At 50.4% G+C, this 20000-nt stretch overlaps 2 protein-coding genes across 2 annotated transcripts in view; both read left to right on the top strand.

The window, feature by feature from the left end:
• The window catches only part of sipa1 (signal-induced proliferation-associated 1), a 30197-nt gene extending 23494 nt beyond the window's left edge, over positions 1-6703 (top strand). The window contains exons 14-16 of the mRNA XM_079738963.1: positions 219-285; positions 1373-1451; positions 3752-6703. Of these exons, the coding sequence (XP_079595089.1) occupies positions 219-285; positions 1373-1451; positions 3752-3895 (290 nt within the window). The 3' untranslated portion in view covers positions 3896-6703. The remainder of the gene's footprint in view (positions 1-218; positions 286-1372; positions 1452-3751) is intronic.
• A 2576-nt stretch (positions 6704-9279) lies between these two features.
• Positions 9280-20000, top strand: part of coro6 (coronin 6) — a 16254-nt gene continuing 5533 nt past the window's right edge. The window contains exons 1-8 of the mRNA XM_079738837.1: positions 9280-9330; positions 11354-11557; positions 12908-13026; positions 15512-15641; positions 16142-16320; positions 18195-18314; positions 19142-19246; positions 19389-19534. Coding sequence (XP_079594963.1) covers positions 11356-11557; positions 12908-13026; positions 15512-15641; positions 16142-16320; positions 18195-18314; positions 19142-19246; positions 19389-19534 — 1001 coding nt within the window. The 5' untranslated portion in view covers positions 9280-9330; positions 11354-11355. The remainder of the gene's footprint in view (positions 9331-11353; positions 11558-12907; positions 13027-15511; positions 15642-16141; positions 16321-18194; positions 18315-19141; positions 19247-19388; positions 19535-20000) is intronic.

The following is a 20000-nucleotide window of genomic DNA, read 5'->3' as shown; positions in this document are numbered from 1 at the left end:
GAAGAGAATGATGAAGATGGTAAAGTAAAGATATTTAGTACTTAGTATTATTTTTATATTTGATTCTGCCGTATTTAATCTGTCTTTTAAATGATTGTATCCTTAAGCACTTTGTGCGCTGCTTTCTAAAGATGAAATATTTGTTATGATGATGATGATGATGATGATGATGATGATGATGATGATGATGATGATGATGATGATGTTGTGTTCTGCAGACCGTAAAGCAGCCGACCAATCAGGATCCGACCCGGCGGACGGCAGGCTGAGGGACTCTAAGGACAGGTGGGTGAAGCTGTTGCTACGACGACGTCAGCCTCTGTGTGGAGCTGTTGCCACGACGACGTCAGCCTCTGTGTGGAGCTGTTGCCACGACGATGTCAGCCTCTGTGTGGAGCTCAGACCAGCGTCTCCTTAAAGACAGAGGCTCTTTTACTGTCCTGGTCTGGTTCAAACTGGTTCTGACTGGTTGGGACTGGTTGGGCCAGTTTGGACTGGTTCTGGACCGGTATGGACTTGTTGGGACTGGTTGGGCTGGTTTGGACTGGTTCTGGACCGGTATGGACTTGTTGGGACTGGTTGGGCTGGTTCAGACTGGTTCTGGACCGGTATGGACTTGTTGGGACTGGTTGGGCTGGTTCGGACTGGTTCTGGACCGGTATGGACTTGTTGGGACTGGTTGGGCTGGTTCGGACTGGCCCTTGACCGGTATGGACTTGTTGGGACTGGTTGGGCTGGTTTGGACTGGTTCTGGACCGGTATGGACTTGTTGGGACTGGTTGGGCTGGTTTGGCCTGGTTCTGGACCGGTATGGACTTGTTGGGACTGGTTGGGCTGGTTTGGACTGGTTCTGGACCGGTATGGACTTGTTGGGACTGGTTGGGCTGGTTTGGACTGGTTCTGGACCGGTATGGACTTGTTGGGACTGGTTGGGCCTGTTTGACCATGCTTGTAATGTTTACTGTTGTGATCTCTGTAGAGACCCAAACAAACACGGGCCAATACATCAACACTTCGTTCGTAGGCTCTGTGTAATGGGCTGCATTCACACGACAGTCAATTCGGCTAAAGACTCATTCTTAATTAGAGCCACGTGTAATTTATTAATTGTTAATAGAAGACATGATTGATGTCTTCTTTGACGTGTGGTCTCCATTTCAGTCAGTGAGAGGAACTCTTTATCTGAGCACGATGATATATACTGTATTATATATACAGTATATAATGATCACATCAGTGATGGTGATGATGAGGATGGTGAGGTAGATGACGAGGATAATGACGATGGTAATAAGAGTGAGGATGACGGTGATGAGAGTAATGGTGATGAAGGTGATGAAGGTGATGATGAAGACGTGTCTCCCCGTTGCAGTGACTCCCCCGGCCACCTGGAGGAGAAGGTTTCCCAGCTGGAGAATATGCTGCAGAGACTGCAGGACGACCTCCAGAAGGTAAACATCTCCGGTCCTCAGAGCTCCAGTGATGGATGAGGGACATTGATAGACAGATGTTGGGGGTGTGGCCTTATTTAGCCATAGCGCGCCTGTCTTAAAGGGCTAGCTAAAGGGCTAGCTGTGGATAATCAACACCGCCTTCTGGTCCAATAAAGGCCCAGATTCACAAGGTTCAATCAGTCATTCTTTACACCAAATATCTTATCTTATCTGTTATCTTCATAGAACATTGCTATTGCAATTTTCAAAATAATTACCAAGTCCTAATAATACTTATAATGAGCGCATGTAATCTTAAACTAAAAACATGACCATGCCCCCCCCCCCCCCCCCCCCCCGAGACAATATCCATCTTTAGCGGACATATGTGATGCCATCAACAGCCCCTAGATTTTTGCTGCGAAAAAAAATGAAGTAAAATATTAATTACATAAGAAATTGTGTTTCTTTGGAAACACACATGACTTTATGAATGAGAACTAATGAGTCTCCACACCATGACTGTAGTCCACCAAAAGAACCTCACTCATTGACTTCTGGTGGTCTTAATATATATAATATACTCATACTGCCCATACACAGTGTTGGACTGTACCTGGGATTAAGACCTCAACAACTGAACCAATGATCAGAAATGAACTGGAAAACCGGAAGAACCAACCTGGTCTCTACTGAGAACCAGGAAGAACCCAGCTGGACTATACTGAGAACCAGGAAGAACCCAGCTGGACTATACTGAGAACCAGGAAGAACCAACCTGGTCTCTACTGAGAACGAGGAAGAACCAACCTGGTCTCTACTGAGAACCAGGAAGAACCAACCTGGTCTCTACTGAGAACCAGGAAGAACCAACCTGGTCTCTACTGAGAACCAGGAAGAACCCAGCTGGACTATACTGAGAACCAGGAAGAACCAACCTGGTCTCTACTGAGAACCAGGAAGAACCAACCTGGTCTCTACTGAGAACCAGGAAGAACCAACCTGGTTTCTACTGAGAACCAGGAAGAACCAACCTGGTCTCTACTGAGAACCAGGAAGAACCCAGCTGGACTATACTGAGAACCAGGAAGAACCAACCTGGTCTCTACTGAGAACCAGGAAGAACCAACCTGGTCTCTACTGAGAACCAGGAAGAACCAACCTGGTCTCTACTGAGAACCAGGAAGAACCAACCTGGTCTCTACTGAGAACCGGCCCCGCTGTCACCTCTTTGGCGAAGTAGGAGCAGTCCTCAGTGTGTCAGGGCCCCTGGCCCTACTGGGGCCCCTAGCCCTACAAGGGCCACCACTAGACCTACTGGGGCCCCTAGCCCTACAAGGGCCACCACTAGACCTACTGGGGCCCCTAGCCCTACTTGGGCCACAACTAGGCCTACTGGGGCCCCTGGCCCTACTAGGGCCACCACTAGACCTACTGAGGCCTCTAGCCCTACTTGGGCCACCACTAGACCTACTGAGGCCTCTAGCCCTACTTGGGCCACCACTAGACCTACTGAGGCCTCTAGCCCTACTTGGGCCACCACTAGACCTACTGGGGCCTCTAGCCCTACTAGGGCCCCCACTAGCCCTACCGGGGCCCCCAGGCCCTGTTGACTGACGTGTTGTGGTGTCTTTCTGTCCCCAGTGCTGCCTGATGTACTGCTCTACAGTATGTGTCCCCTTTTCCCCCCCCCCGTCCTCACTATGTAGCTCCCAGCCTGCCTACTGCACCCCCCACTTACACCCCTCACCTGTGTGTGTGTTTGTCTCTCTGTGTGTGTCTGTGTGTGTGTGTGTGTGTGTGTGTGTGTGTGTGTGTGTGTCTCTGTGTATGTCTGTGTGTGTGTGTGTGTGTGTGTCTGTGTGTGTGTGTCTCTCTGTGTATGTCTCTGTCTGTGTGTGTGTGTGTGTGTGTGTGTGTGTGTGTGTGTGTGTGTGTGTGTGTGTGTCTCTCTGTGTATGTCTCTCTGTGTGTGTGTGTGTGTCTGTGTGTGTGTGTCTCTCTGTGTATGTCTCTGTCTGTGTGTGTGTGTGTGTGTGTCTGTGTGTGTGTGTCTCTCTGTGTGTGTGTGTGTGTCTGTGTGTGTGTGTCTCTCTGTGTATGTCTCTCTGTGTGTGTGTGTGTGTGTGTGTGTGTGTGTGTCTGTGTGTGTGTGTCTCTCTGTGTATGTCTCTCTGTGTATGTCTCTGTGTGTGTGTGTGTGTCTGTGTGTGTGTGTCTCTCTGTGTATGTCTCTGTGTGTGTGTGTGTGTGTGTGTGTGTGTGTGTGTGTGTGTGTCTCCCACAGTGACCGCTGGGTGTTCTTCACTGTGTTGCAGGAGCAGCAGGCGAAGGCAGCGCTGCAGGCGGAGGTGCAGAGCCTGAAGCAGAACAACCAGCGGCTTCAGGCCGAGTCCCAGAGCACCGTGGCGCGGCTCATCAAGGTCACCGAGCTGCTCTGCAACGTCAACAAGCCCTGCTAGCCCGCGGCGCCGGCCGCGCACGCACTCACACACCAGTGTGTGCACATGTCAACCAGCCCCGCCAGGCCCCCCCCCGACCACTGCTGTCGCTAGCCTGCACACACACACACGCACACACACACGCACACACACACACAGACACAGACACACGCGCACACACACACAGACATTTGTGTGTGCGCATCCACGTGTATATGCTTGGAGGTACCTGCAGATGCACGGCGGACACACGCGCAAACGCATACAAACACACACACACACACACACACACACACACACACACACACACACACACACACACACACACACACACACACACACGCACACACACACGCACACACACACACAGACACAGACACACACACACACACACATACACACACACACACACACACACACACACACACACACACACACACACACACGCAAATGCACAGAAAACAAACAGACCCACTCCTGTGGTCCAGACCCCGGGCCCACGGCCCTCCAGGAGGAGGGGGAGGTGTTCAGACTGCCTCCTGGAGGAGGTGCTGTCTGGCTCCTCCAGGAGGAGGTGCTGTAGCAGACTCCTCCAGGAGGAGGTGCTGTAGCAGACTCCTCCAGGAGGAGGTGCTGTCTGGCTCCTCCAGGAGAAGGTGCTGTCTGGCTCCTCCAGGAGGAGGTGCTGTAGCAGACTCCTCCAGGAGGAGGTGCTGTCTGGCTCCTCCAGGAGGAGGTGCTGTAGCAGACTCCTCCAGGAGGTGCTGTAGCAGACTCCTCCAGGAGGAGGTGCTGTACCGTGGACTTGTATGCAATCAACCTCCAGCCGCTGCCGCATCAGAGACTGACCAATGGGAGCCAGGCCTGCCGCCGCGGCCTGGCGTGTGTGTGCTGGTATGCCTGCGTGTGTGTGAGTGTGTGCTAGAGAGAGCTGCACATACGTGGGCATGCGTCTCTTGCCATGCTTCAAATACTTGACCAAGCAAACGGCACCTGCATACAAACAAAATGGAGGCTACTATTTAAGGGACTCTTAGAGACGCATGTGTTAACTGTTTGAACGACCAAATCTGTAAATATTCCACCTCTAATGTATGTGAATAGTAGTATTCTATATTGTTCCTCAGAGAACCCTTGGTGTGGTTCTGGTGTGGAACATCAGAATGTTCTGGAACGAAGCGGGGGGGGGTGTCATGGCCGCCTCTTGCTTCAAAACGAGATGCAGGCGGACATTGTCTCAAAGGACATTAAGCATTCTTCACTTCTAATAGTACTGTAATCGACACATTTATCGGTCTAATGTTGGTTCAAAACGTTTGCCTTCCCTACAAAAGATGGAAGAAATGCAATATAGAAAATCACTGGAAGTAATTAAACAAAAAAAATAGATTTTGTCGAAAAGAATGGTATTATGTTTAGTATTTAAGAGTATTTTAGATGAGGATTGGAAAGGCGCGTACCGATAATGATTGGCTGATCTTCGTTTCCTTCAGTGTGGCCTGTAGCCGTCTCTCTCCTCAGTACCGTAGCAGCCATACTGTAGAAGCGCGACCCTTACTGGACAAACACACCAACTGCCGTTAGGCAGCTTTCCTATCCGCTGGAAAACTAGCTTTAGGAGTCTGAAACCGACACGTTTAGCTAATATCAGTACAGGCTCATTGTATTTAAGTATGTTTTGTGTCAAGATTATGATCAAAGTGACTATTTCGGGTAACTCTTTAAGTATGGCTTATGAGTGGTAGCGTTGTGGCAATAGGAGAGGGCCTTGTCATTCACCCTTATTGCGTGTGTGTGTGTGTGTGTGTTTGTGTGTGTGTGTGTGTGTGTGTGTGTGTGTGTGTGTGTGTGTGTGTGTGTGTGTGTGTGTGTGTGTGTGTTTGTGTCGTTATTGCACTTCGTCTTTGTATTAAACGCATCGGACAAGGCCCACTTGATTTTGCCTCCCAGGTGATGCAGTCTATTAACGCGGATCGCAGAGCTCAGTCCTTCAGACCAGCTTACCTCACTGTCCAAACCCGTCCTCCCCCACCCTCTCCCCAGCACCCCACCCTGCCATCCGCGGCAATAAGGAGGAGTGAGGAGAGGATGCTGAAGTCTCCTACGCCAGTGCCAACTCCCCCCCCCGGCAGCTCTTCCTCACTCCGCCGCCGTGAAGTCTACGGAGATAAAAAATAGGAAACCGAACTCCAATATAAGAAAGCAAGGAGCGCGTCAGACGCCCGCTCAAGCAGACCGTCGCCACGCTGCCCCCTGTCTGTCACCGAGTGCATCACTCCTCCAGATGTTTGAGAGTCACTGTGAATACCTGGTACCAGCATATTAACATACAGTATATTCTGATTAAATGATGCAGGAGAAAGTCTAAGCTTTTATCAGTATGTGAGGAGATGTCCATGGTGATTGGTGATTGGTGATTGGTGATTCCCCCCCCCCCCCAACTATGGCAGAAGGATGAGTATGCAGCCAGTGGAGGTGTTGCTGCGAGGTACAGAGCGGGTGGAGGAGTGAGTGTGTACAGGTAGACTGTAGGGCGTTGGTCAGCATGAGAGACACTTCCAGCTACCTTCATGTACGTGTATGTATACAAAAAAATGTAACTTATTAATCATGCAAATGTGACATTTCTCGTAGCTGTTTTAATTTAAAGAGGGGGGGGTGGACTCATTGAAGGGACGATGTTGATGATTTAACGCAAACAATGTAAAAGGTTTGGACATGGTTGCTATGCTTTTATTTTGTAGACGACCCATGGATCGCCAGGACGACAGGACACAAATGATGAGTTCAACAATGTTGTTTGCAAATAGAGTTTCTTGGTCAAAGTGACTGTTGTCTCATCCTTGTCTGATTGGAGCTCCACATTAACGAGGTTCATCTGATTGGAGCTCCACATTAACGAGGTTCATCTGATTGGAGCTCCACCTTAACGAGGTTCATCTGATTGGAGCTCCACCTTAACGAGGTTCATCTGATTGGAGCTCCACCTTAACGAGGTTCATCTTATTGGAGCTCCACCTTAACGAGGTTCATCTGATTGGAGCTCCACCTTAACGAGGTTCATCTTATTGGAGCTCCACATTAACGAGGTTTATCTGCCTGAGAGCAAACAGACTCTAGACGCTGCTGACCGGCTTCATGGGACCGGCTCTCTTCAACCTGCACCATATGCTGGGGATGGAGGGTGAGGGTTAGTAGGGTTAGTAGGGTGAGGGTTAGGGTTAGTAGGGTTAGTAGGGTTAGTAGGATGAGGGTTAGTAGGGTGAGGGTTAAGGTTAGTAGGGTGAGGGTTAGTAGGGTTAGTAGGGTGAGGGTTAGTAGGGTGAGGGTTAGTAGGGTTAGTAGGGTGAGGGTTAGTAGGGTGAGGGTTAGTAGGGTGAGGGTTAGTAGGGTTAGTAGGGTTAGTAGGGTGAGGGTTAGTAGGGTGAGGGTTAGTAGGGTTAGTAGGGTGAGGGTTAGTAGGGTTAGGGTTAGTAGGGTGAGGGTTAGGGTTAGTAGGGTGAGGGTAAGAAGGTTTAGTAGGGTGAGGGTTAGGGTTAGTAGAGCTAGGGTTAGTAAGGTGAGGGTTAGTAGGGTGAGGGTTAGTAGGGTGAGGGTTACTAGGGTTAGGGTTAGTAGGTTGAGGGTTACTAGGGTTAGGGTTAGTAGGGTTAGTAGGGTGAGGGTTAGTAGGGTGAGGGTTAGTAGGGTTAGTAGGGTTAGTAGGGTGAGGGTTAGTAGGGTGAGGGTAAGAAGGTTTAGTAGGGTGAGGGTTAGGGTTAGTAGAGCTAGGGTTAGTAGGGTGAGGGTTAGTAGGGTTAGTAGGGTGAGGGTTACTAGGGTTAGGGTTAGAAGGGTGAGGGTTACTAGGGTTAGGGTTAGTAGGGTTAGGGTTAGTAGAGCTAGGATTAGTAGGGTTAGGGTTAGTAGGGTGAGGGTAAGAAGGTTTAGTAGGGTGAGGGTTAGGGTTAGTAGAGCTAGGGTTAGTAGGGTGAGGGTTAGGGTTAGTAGGGTGAGGGTTAGGGTTAGTAGGGTGAGGGTTAGTAGGGTTAGGGTTAGTAGGGTTAGTAGGGTTAGTAGGGTGAGGGTTAGTAGGGTGAGGGTTAGTAGGGTTAGTAGGGTTAGTAGGGTGAGGGTTAGTAGGGTTAGGGTTAGTAGGGTGAGGGTTAGGGTTAGTAGGGTGAGGGTAAGAAGGTTTAGTAGGGTGAGGGTTAGGGTTAGTAGAGCTAGGGTTAGTAGGGTGAGGGTTAGTAGGGTGAGGGTTAGTAGGGTGAGGGTTACTAGGGTTAGGGTTAGTAGGGTGAGGGTTACTAGGGTTAGGGTTAGTAGGGTTAGGGTTAGTAGAGCTAGGGTTAGTAGGGTTAGGGTTAGTAGGGTGAGGGTAAGAAGGTTTAGTAGGGTGAGGGTTAGGGTTAGTAGAGCTAGGGTTAGTAGGGTGAGGGTTAGGGTTAGTAGGGTGAGGGTTAGGGTTAGTAGGGTGAGGGTTACTAGGGTTAGGGTTAGTAGAGCTAGGGTTAGTAGGGTTAGGGTTAGTAGGATGAGGGTTAGGGTTAGTAGGATGAGGGTTAGGGTTAGTAGGGTGAGGGTAAGAAGGTTTAGTAGGGTGAGGGTTAGGGTTAGTAGGGTGAGGGTTAGGGTTAGTAGGGTTAGGGTTAGTAGGGTTAGGGTTAGCTAACACTGTCCGAGGTCCAGGACCCGGCTGGACTGTCACACCTCTTCTTGAAGCGTGCGCCGTGGCCTCTGATGGGAACCCGTCCACGCGGAGATGGAGAACCGGTCAGCGAGGATCACCGTCAGAGCCAACCTCTGGTCAACACAACAACACACACTTTATATTCATAAAAGTGAGAAATAGAAAAGACGACTTGGATTAATATGGATTTGAATATGAAAAGTGGAGGGTTACCCAAACCCTAACCCTATGGAGGTGGAGGTGGTGGAGGAGGAGGTGGAGAGTCAGACAGACAGACGGAAAGACTGATAGACAGACAGACAGACAGACAGACAGACAGACAGACAGACAGACAGACAGACAGACAGACAGACAGACAGACCAACCAGCCGGACCGCAGCCTCGGATCAGCGGTGGTGCTCGGTGGCCTCGGTGGTACTCCGTCGGGAACACTCGGTAATATTCGGTGTCACTCGCTGGTATTCGGTCGGGGGTGCGCTCCACGTGGGCGCGGGTCCTGCCGCTGGTGCGCGACAGGTTGCCCTCGCGCTGACATTATGGGCGGTCGGTTCCGAAATAGACGCACCGCTCAGAGTGTCGCTCCCACCCCCTCCTACCACAGTCCCTCTCCCCCCTGCTCTCCCCTCCTCTCCCCTCCACTCCCCTACTCTCTGCGGTGCGTCACGGAGCTGGAGAAGTGCGTCTGTCCATGCGCTCCTGAACCCGGGCAGTTGCAGTCCGCTTACCGGGAAACGATCGAGACCAGGCGGCCTTGGAGCCAGGAGCTTTATATTCACAACCGTAGGTGAGTTCTCTGTGCACTTTTGGCTTCCATCAGAAATAGGTTTGCAGTTTAGTAAAGTAGTCAAGTAGAAGTGCGATCGCTTCTTTTGCCGCACTGTTCCGGTCCCCGAAGGAGCGTTCACTCTGTAACGGACCGGGACCTTTGTAACCAGACCTCCGAGCGGAGCAGCTGCAAACCTCGTCCCGGGGCAGAGGGGAGACACACCCCCCCTCTACCCCAGTCCGGGTCTATAAAATGAATGATCAATGCTCAGAACTTTATACACCTGTAGTATCAGGCGCAGACAGCGAGGTTCTCCTCGGAGCGACAGCCAGGTCCCGGTGGTCTCTGGCCGGAGGCTGGTCGACTGACATGTCTATATTAGGAACGTTTTCCCTGTGCGTCTTGGATCACAGCTCTGTGTCCGACGTGAATCGTGAATTCACTAAAACAAGTGAACCGCAGTCAGACGTCAGGTGTGATGGGCGAGGATCGATCACAGGACGTTTATTAGTGGGGGTCATTTCAGCCTCCATGATACAGCAATGCGCCCATAAAGCGACCGACGTCAATACATGAAAGTCTTCATTACTGGGCAGGCTACTTCCAGGAAAGAAGGCAGAGGGTCGGGGTGGCCAACGGCTCAGCGTCAGAACAACACACGGATTCAAACATTCTTCTGTGTGTTTATGCTCAAATGACTTTAAAATAGAAACACACCATACGCTCACATTTTGTCATGTTTTACGTCTGCTGGGCCTCTCTAGATATAAAATAATACAAGACTTGAAAGACTGGGAAGCCCTTCTCCTTTCCAGTATGCTATATGGTTGGGAACACTGGGAACAGAGGGATATCCTAAATCTCCCCAGCCTTACATTATAATGGTAAAGTCGTAGGCTCCAGGCGCCTCCTCTTCAGTATAATATCTGATCACATAGTGATGCTGGGACAATAGTCTAATAATAGCTGCTGGGATGCTATCAGGGGCCAGAATGCGCCCTGGTGTTGTTTCGGGGTTCACCGTCCCACTGCCATGTTGCCCCGGGCAACAACAAGTCATGGAGATGATGGAAACAAACATTCAGTCAAAAGTCTGTGTGTGTGTGTGTGTGGGTGTGAGACAGAGAGAGAGAATATGTGTATGTAGTTTAGTACAGAGATGATCGACACAAACACAGACTCCAAAGTTTGTTTTTGTGTGTGTGTGTATGTGTGTGTGAGAGAGAGAGAGAGAGAGAGAGAGAGAGAGAGAGAGAGAGAGAGAGAGAGAGAGACATGGCCCCCCATGTCTCTCTCTCTCACACACAAACAAACTTTTGGAGAGAGAGAGAGAGAGAGAGAGAGAGAGAGAGAGAGAGAGAGACAATGGCTGGATGTTGGTTAGCATATAATCAAGCACTTCTTTAGTTGCTTGTTTATAAAAAGCAGCCAATGACTAAAAGGATCCCACAGTGTAGAGTGCTGCTGTTCTCCGTCACACCGTTTGACTGGATCAGGGTTCTGTAGGACGCTCTTCAACCCCATCTGCTCCTCCCTCTGTTCACCCCACTGAGCGGTTCATTCCTCCCTCTGTTCACCCCACTGAGCGGTTCATTCCTCCCTCTGTTCTCCTCCCACTGAGCGGTTCATTCCTCCCTCTGTTCACCCCACTGAGCGGTTCATTCCTCCCTCTGTTCTCCTCCCACTGAGCGGTTCATTCCTCCCTCTGTTCACCCCACTGAGCGGTTCATTCATCCCTCTGTTCACCCCACTGAGCGGTTCATCCCTCCCTCTGTTCACCCCACTGAGCGGTTCATTCCTCCCTCTGTTCTCCTCTCACTGAGTGGTTCGTTCCTCCCTCTGTTCACCCCACTGAGCGGTTCATTCCTCCCTCTGTTCTCCTCTCACTGAGCGGATCGTTTCACCCGCTCTCTGGGGAACCTATCTGCCATCGCTCTCCTTTCTTCTGACACCCCTGAAGTTCTGCCTCCTCATCCTGCAGCGCTCTTAGTGTGTGTGTGTGTGTGTGTGTGTGTGTGTGTGTGTGTGTGTGTGTGTGTAGTGATGAGTCGCAGCATCGTGCGCCAGAGCCGGTTCCGCCACGTGTTCGGCGCGGGCGTGAAGGCGGAGCAGGGCTACGACGATATCCGCGTCTCCAAGGTTACCTGGGACAGCAACTTCTGCGCCGTCAACCCCAAGTTCCTGGCGGTCATCGTGGAGTCCAGCGGGGGAGGGGCCTTCCTGGTGCTGCCCCTGTCCAAGGTCAGTGGGGGCTAGACCAATCAGCATGAAGGATGAGCTCGGTTATGGGTCACTAGTTTATCCGTAGATGTTTACAAACATTACCCTAACCCTACCAAGAAACATACGAACCAGAGCATTGACTGACTGATGGATGCTGCACTGCCTGCTGCTTTGGTTGGCTGACTGATGGATGCTGCACTGCCTGCTGCTTTGGTTGACTGATAATATTTCTGCAGGTGCTGAGTGTGTGTTTGATGACACACGGTTGGGTTGGCAGAGAGAGAGAGAGAGAGAGGGAGAGAGAGAGAGAGAGAGAGAGAGAGAGAGAGGGAGAGAGAGAGAGAGAGAGAGAGAGAGAGACAGAGACAGAGAGAGAGAGAGAGAGAGGCAGAGAGAGACAGAGAGAGAGAGAGAGAGAGAGAGAGAGAGAGAGAGAGAGAGAGAGAGAGAGAGGGGGGGGAGCGAGACAGAGAGAGACAGAGACAGAGAGAGACAGAGACAGAGAGAGACATGGTCATATATCAGAGAGCTGGTGGACAGACAGGTCTATTTATACCCACTGACCCCCTCCCTGACTACTCTTCTGGTCGTCTGCAGGCCCCTTTCAACGCCTCGTCATGCAGCTATTAATACACATTAGGCAACGGTGTGTGTGTGTGTGTGTGTGTGTGTGTGTGTGTGTGTGTGTGTGTGTGTGTGTGTGTGTGTGTGTGTGTGTGTGTGTGTTATAATAGGACACTGATACACGTGTTCACACCAGTGAGGAAGAGTATCCCTGAAGTTAAAGCAGGAGTCTAGAACTTGTACATTGTGACATCACATCAAAATGGCCACCGCCGCTTGGAGCCAAAGCAGCATTGGAGCTTTAGTTATTGTGTTGGTAGTCACGTTGTTTTTTAGGCATTGTTTAGTAATTGATTGTGGAATTATGTCATTATGGGGAGTCATTGTGGTTTGAAACTGCCACAGCATTAATCATGTGAGACGTAGCAAAAACAAGTTTTCATTAGCCTTGATTATGCTATATTTACTTATATATGTGTTGATATGCCTGATGCTAACCTGGTGCTAACAGGCTGCTACTCTGATGTATGTTTTGATATGTACCTGATGCTAACCTGGTGCTAACAGGCTGCTACTCTGATGTATGTTTTGATATGTACCTGATGCTAACCTGGTGCTAACAGGCTGCTACTCTGATGTTTGTTTTGATATGTACCTGATGCTAACCTGGTGCTAACAGGCTGCTACTCTGATGTATGTTTTGATATGTACCTGATGTTATCCTGATGCTAACAGGCTGCTACTCTGATGTATGCGTTGATATGACACTGATGCTGACAGACTGCTGTGTTTTGGCGGCTGTAGGCAGGGCGTGTGGATAAGAACTACCCGCTGGTCAACGGCCACTCTGGCCCCGTGCTGGACATCGACTGGTGCCCGCACAACGACAACATCCTGGCCAGCGGCTCCGAGGACTGCAGCGCCATGGTACGCACGAGCTGGATAGATGAAGAGAGAGAGAAACAGTATCAAAGAAAGATGTGTGTGTGACAATTAGTGTGTGATGGCAGAATATTTAGTGCTATTTATTCTGTAATATATGTTTTATCATGCGTCCATCAACTAAGCAAACACCAGTCAATGAAGCTGAAAGGCAACACAATAGTTAGGAAGAAAAGTTCACATTTAGCAGCAAGCTTAACATGTGCTTGATATGTGAATGTGGGTCTATTGAAAACAGTGCACGCAATTGTTAAGATCAAATTAGTTGAACAAAATACTAGCTGTTATAAGCTTAATAATTTATTTCAGATGCTGCTTATTTTCAAGAGTTAATTTCCTGCAATACAGTAAAATCGTTTAGGCTGCGAATAAAAACATAACACATCAAATCTGTTGGAAAGAACGAAATACAACCACAAAAATCCAGCTGTTCTTTTTCTTTTCTTTGTCTCTATTTCCACGCACCAAAGAAGTGTTTCATCCGAGTGGGAACCTTCTGACCACTAGCAGAACAGACCTTTACTCCTGGTTAGGCTGCACAATGTATTTCGTTTTTTATTTAAATAACAATGACTAATCTGTCAGATATAACATAATTTACCCAGATTTAGGGGTTCTTGGATACAGAGTTTTTTGCTAGGAAGTGACATGCACAGCGAGCAAACGATCACTGACCATGTTGATCAGTTTATGATCAGATAACCAAGGAAGAGAAAAAACTTCAAAATAAGCAAAAATAAGATTGAATTCAAAAGAGAACAACAACGTCAATTGTATGCAATTATTTTAATTACAGGAAAGACAAAGTTGACCAAAAACAGGACCTTTGCGAGAGTGCCTTGCAATTGTTACCAAAAAAGGCAACACGATAAATATTTTTTCCCGTTTAATTTCCCCCCATAGAGCTCAAAATAACGGGGCTATAACGCTATAACGCATCTGTCTAACGGGAGAGGACCGGGAGCTGGTAACCTTTCTGGAAAATCAGGAGGGTTAGTATTATGAAGGCCTCAGACTTTTTAAACTTCGGGTCGGCTGTTTGGACACTAGAGGGAGCCAAGCTGTTTCCAAGAGTTCCCCACATCCCATAGTACGGGGCTGATAGGAACGGAGCTTTATTCTATTCCATTCAGGTGTCCAGTAGCTCCGCCTACTGTGTTTTCTGTTTCTGCTGTGTATATTCTGAGTCGAGGGGTCCATGGTGGCTCGAGGAATCACTTCTGTTCATCAGAGTTCTGGATTGACTCGCTGTTGGCCTCTGTTCCTGTAATGATCAGAACACTGGACGGACACGACTGCGGTCTGAGCTCACTGCCACGCCTCAGACCCTCACACTCACAGTGTGTCCACCTACGCGTGCGTCTGTGTGCACGTATGTGTGTGTGCGTGCGCATATGTGTGTGCGTGCGTGTGCATGGGTGCGCGTGTGTCCGTATACGCTCCTGTCTTAGGGCCACCATGTGTTGACGGCGTGTTACAGCGGTAGATGGACAGCTGTTCTCACCAACAGCTGTCAGGACCACGTGCCGTGTGGTGGAACACATTTGGGGGACTTTCTGTGCGTGTGCGTGCGCGTGTGTGTGTGTGTGTGTGTGTGTGTGTGTGTGTAAAATAAATAAAGATTTGCTTTTTTAGTCCCACACTGAAGAAATCCACTTGTTACAGCTGCTCAAGAGTCAAAAGTAGAGGAACAGAGTTATTAGTAGCTGATAAATGTATTTTTGAATAAAAATATATAATATGAATCAAAAAATGTATATAAACCTTTCTTTCATACAAATAACCATGGTAGATAAATGCTCAAGGTTGTGCAATGTAAATTGTATAACATGTATTGTAGTATGTTGCTGTAAATTCACAGAGATTTGAAATTGGAGAGATTGGATTACAAAGAATACGAGCTGTGTGTGTGTGCATGTGTGTGTGTGTGTGTGTGTGTGTGTGTGTGTGTGCGTGTGTGTGTGTATTAGTGTGTGTGTGTGTGTGTGGGGGGGAGGGTTTGTGTGTGTGTGTGTGTGTGTGTGTTAGTGTGTGTGTGTGTGTGTGTGTGTGTGTGTGTGTGTGTGTGCTTTGTATTGTGGAGGTGGGGCCACAGGACAGACCAGTTTCCCTGCAGCTGTCTCATATTGAATGTTGTGTAACAATGATGTCATCCTACAGCCTTCACACAGGGATTAATGGTCAACATTCAAAATGGCCGTCACATATTGAGTTCATGCCTTTGCAATCTTGTCAGCACAATGCAACCAAAGACAAGCCTCATTACATAATGCAAAGAAATGCCCAGATTAGACCGATGTGTGTAAAGTGTGCGATTTGATATACATGAATAGTGATTGGCAGCTCAATCATGAAACTCTTTTAACTCGCTTTGTGTAAGATGAATAAAAGGTCCCATAGTCCCAGGTGCTAGGACACCTCCCCCCCCCTCCTGGGGTCTAGGACCAGTGTTAACAGTTCCCCCCCCCAGGTGTGGCAGATCCCGGACCAGTCCCTGAGCCGCCCGCTGTCGGAGCCCATCGTGGTGCTGGAGGGCCACTCCAAACGGGTCGGCATCGTCAGCTGGCACCCCACCGCCCGCAACGTCCTGCTCACTGCCGGTACGCACCCACACTCACGCCACACACACACGCACACGCCTAAACTCACGTACGCAAACACACCCACACATGCACGCACACGCCCCAACGCACACACACACAAACGCACAAACATGCACACGTAATCACGCACGCACAGCCTCCTCAGTGCAGGTATGCACACACATGCATGCACACAGACACACAGACAGACACACACTCTTGTAGGGTTAGAGTTGTCTGCACCCCTTCGCCGTCACCTGGGTGGGGGGGACTGATTGGAGGGTAGGTTGATTCGTCATTAGGTTGTGAAGAAGGACGGCAGGGGGCCTAACCCTGCCTCACCAAACAGGACAAACGCTTCATGCTGAACATGTTCTCCAGTTATTCTCAGTCTGACTCAGCGTCTCTCAGAACAACAACGCTGAGTAGCAGCGAGGACATTGGTGTCCATGTTGTGTGTCCACTTCCTGATGCCCCTCCCCCTTCCTGCTGGCCCCGCCCCTGCCCCGCCCCTCCAGGCAGTGATAACCTGATCATCGTCTGGAACGTGGGGACGGGCGAGCCCCTGGTCTCCATGGAGGACCACCCAGACCTCATCTACAACGTCAGCTGGAACTACAACGGCAGCCTCTTCTGCACCACCTGCAAGGACCGCCGCCTGCGTGTCTGCGACCCTCGCAAGAGGGAGGTGGTGGCGGTCAGTGGCCGCCCGTCGCCGTGGGGACGGGGTTGGGTTAAAGCTGCACTTTGTCATGTTCTGTCTCAGCCAGAGACTCAAAGAGCTGAGCTCCGGAGGCTCACTAAGACCAACCCATCTGGGCTCCTTCTGATATAGCTCTAACTGTAGATGCCCTCCCAGCCTCCAGAGGCTGCTGACCCTCCCTGCCTCTAGAGGCTGCTGTCCCGACCACTAGATGCTGCTGACCCTCCCCACTAGATGCTGCTGACCCTCCCAGCCTCTAGAGGCTGCTGACCCGACCACTAGAGGCTGCTGATCCTCCCAGCCTCTAGAGGCTGCTGACCCTCCCAGCCTCTAGAGGCTGCTGACCTTCCCTGCCTCTAGAGGCTGCTGACCCGACCACTAGAGGCTGCTGACCCTCCCAGCCTCTAGAGGCTGCTGACCCTCTCTGCCTCTAGAGGCTGCTGACCTGACCACTAGATGCTGCTGACCCTCTCTGCCTCTAGAGGCTGATGACCCAACCACTAGAGGCTGCTGACCCTCCCAGCCTCTAGAGGCTGCTGACCTTCCCTGCCTCTAGAGGCTGCTGACCTGACCACTAGAGGCTGCTGACCCTCCCAGCCTCTAGAGGCTGCTGACCCTCTCTGCCTCTAGAGGCTGCTGACCTGACCACTAGATGCTGCTGACCCTCTCTGCCTCTAGAGGCTGATGACCCAACCACTAGAGGCTGCTGACCCTCCCAGCCTCTAGAGGCTGCTGACCTTCCCTGCCTCTAGAGGCTGCTGACCCGACCACTAGAGGCTGCTGACCCTCCCAGCCTCTAGAGGCTGCTGACCCTCTCTGCCTCTAGAGGCTGCTGACCTGACCACTAGATGCTGCTGACCCTCTCTGCCTCTAGAGGCTGATGACCCAACCACTAGAGGCTGCTGACCCTCCCAGCCTCTAGAGGCTGCTGACCCGACCACTAGAGGCTGCTGACCCTCCCTGCCTCTAGAGGCTGCTGACCCTCCCAGCCTCTAGAGGCTGCTGACCCTCCCAGCCTCTAGAGGCTGCTGACCCTCCCAGCCTCTAGAGGCTGCTGACCCAACCACTAGAGGCTGCTGACCCTCCCAGCCTCTAGAGGCTGCTGACCTGACCGCTAGATGCTGCTGACCCTCCCAGCCTCTAGAGGCTGCTGACCCGACCACTAGAGGCTGCTGACCCTCCCTGCCTCTAGAGGCTGCTGACCCTCCCTGCCTATAGAGGCTGCTGACCCTCCCAGCCTCTAGAGGCTGCTGACCCGACCACTAGAGGCTGCTGACCCTCCCTGCCTCTAGAGGCTGCTGACCCTCCCAGCCTCTAGAGGCTGCTGACCCTACCTGCCTCTAGAGCAGCCTCTAGTGGTCGGGTCAGCCTCTAGAGCAGCCTCTAGTGGTCGGGTCAGCAGCCTCTAACCGCAAGGTTGTAGTGTTGATGTGTCCCTGAGCAAGGCCTCTCACCCTCAGTGATCCTGATTGGTTGGCGATCGGGACCTTACATGGTTGACTGCGCAATCGTGTGTGTAATGTGTGTATAAATATGTGTGTGAATGTGTGTGTGTGTGCGTGTGTGTGTGTGTGTGAATGTGTGTGTGTGTGAATGTGTGTGTGAATGGTGTCGATTTGGACAAGAGCTTCCTCTAAATGTAAATATAAATGTAGAGGCTGCAAATAGCGATACTTGAATAGCGCAGCTTTAAATGATTGATCACTTCTGAAAAGAACAGATTGATATATAGATGAGCTTTCGGGGGTGACTGTATTCTACGATAAACCAGTAACTAGTTATCTCTATACCATTCATGTTTTCATTACACTTAGTGAAGAGACCATCGTCACTCGGCTAGTAATGTCTGTTTGCTGTTGACCCAATAGGAACGCCTCGCTCCACACGAGGGCATCCGACCAATGAGAGCCATCTTCACCAAAGACGGAAACATCTTCACCACAGGCTTCACCCGGATGAGCCAGAGGGAGCTAGGGTTATGGGATCCGGTAGGACGCCAAGATATACAGTACAACCACGGGAAATACACAGGAAATACATGGGAAATACACAGGAAATACATGGGAAATACATGGGAAATACACAGGAAATACATGGGAAATACACAGGCAATACATGGGAAATACACAGGAAATACATGGGAAATACATGGGAAATACACAGGAAATACACAGGCAATACATGGGAAATACACAGGAAATACATGGGAAATACACAGGAAATACATGGGAAATACACAGGAAATACATGGGAAATACATGGGAAATACACAGGTAATACATGGGAAATACATGGGAAATACACAGGCAATACATGGGAAATACATGGGAAATACACAGGAAATACATGGGAAATACACAGGAAATACATGGGAAATACACAGGAAATACATAGGAAATACACAGGAAATACATGGGAAATACACAGGAAATACACAGGAAATACATGGGAAATACATGGGAAATAAACAGGAAATACATGGGAAATACACAGGAAATACATGGGAAATACACAGGAAATACACAGGAAATACATGGGAAATACATGGGACATACACAGGAAATTCATTGGAAATACACGGGAAATACATGGGATATTCATGGTATATACATGGGAAATACTATGTATTTACTATATACTTATTAGGTACTAATTATGAACCTATTATGTACTTATTATGTACCTACTATTTACCTAACATGTACTTACTGTGTATTTACTATGTACCTACATGGGACATGTATTTACTATGTATTACTTAGTTAATACACCTATTTACTACTCAAACACACTGAAGTCCTCCCTTGGTCCTCAGACCCACTTCGAGGAGCCCATCGCTCTGCTGGAGCTGGACACGAGTAACGGGGTCCTGCTGCCATACTACGACCCCGACGCCAGCATGGTGTACCTGTGTGGGAAGGTACTCACCCCCTTCATCACCTCACCTGTACCAACCTCAGTCAGAACCGACTCTTCATCCTGCTCCTCTCATCAACAGTAGGAGGCGCTACTGGGCCTGGTAACAACGGTGTGTGTGTGTGTGTGTGTGTGTGGGCGCTCAGGGGGACAGCAGCATCCGGTACTTTGAGATCACGGAGGAGCCGCCCTATGTTCACTACCTCAGTACCTTCAGCAGCAAGGAGCCTCAGAGGGGCATGGGCTTCATGCCCAAGAGGGGCGTGGACGTCAGCAAGTGTGAGATCGCACGGTAGGACCCGCCCATTCCTCCCCCCCACAGACACCCAGAATGCATCTGGGTGACTACACAGCAGGGGGCATCCCAGCAAGGTCACACACCTGTAACGCTCTGAGGGTTCTCACCTGTAACGCTCTGAGGGTTCTCACCTGTAACCCCACTCCCTCTCTCCCTCTTCTCCCCTCCCTCCCTCTCTCTCTCCCTCTCCTCCCCTCTCCTCCCCTCTCCTCCCCTCCCTCCCTCTCCCTCTCTCTCTCCTCCCCTCCCTCCCTCCCTCTCTCTCTCCCTCTCCTCCCCTCCCTCCCTCCCTCCCTCTATCTCTCCCTCCCCTCTCCTCCCCTCCTCCCTCCCTCCCTCCCTCCCCCTCCCCCTCTCTCTCCTCCCCTCCCTCCCTCCCTCTCTCTCTCCCTCTCCTCCCCCTCCTCCCTCCCTCTCTCTCCCTCTCCTCCCCCCTCCCTCCCTCTCTCTCTCCCTCTCT

Source organism: Pollachius pollachius, assembly GCF_949987615.1.
Source record: "Pollachius pollachius genome assembly, chromosome: 6".
Lineage (NCBI taxonomy): Eukaryota > Metazoa > Chordata > Actinopteri > Gadiformes > Gadidae > Pollachius > Pollachius pollachius.
This window is presented reverse-complemented; position numbering and strand designations above follow the sequence as displayed.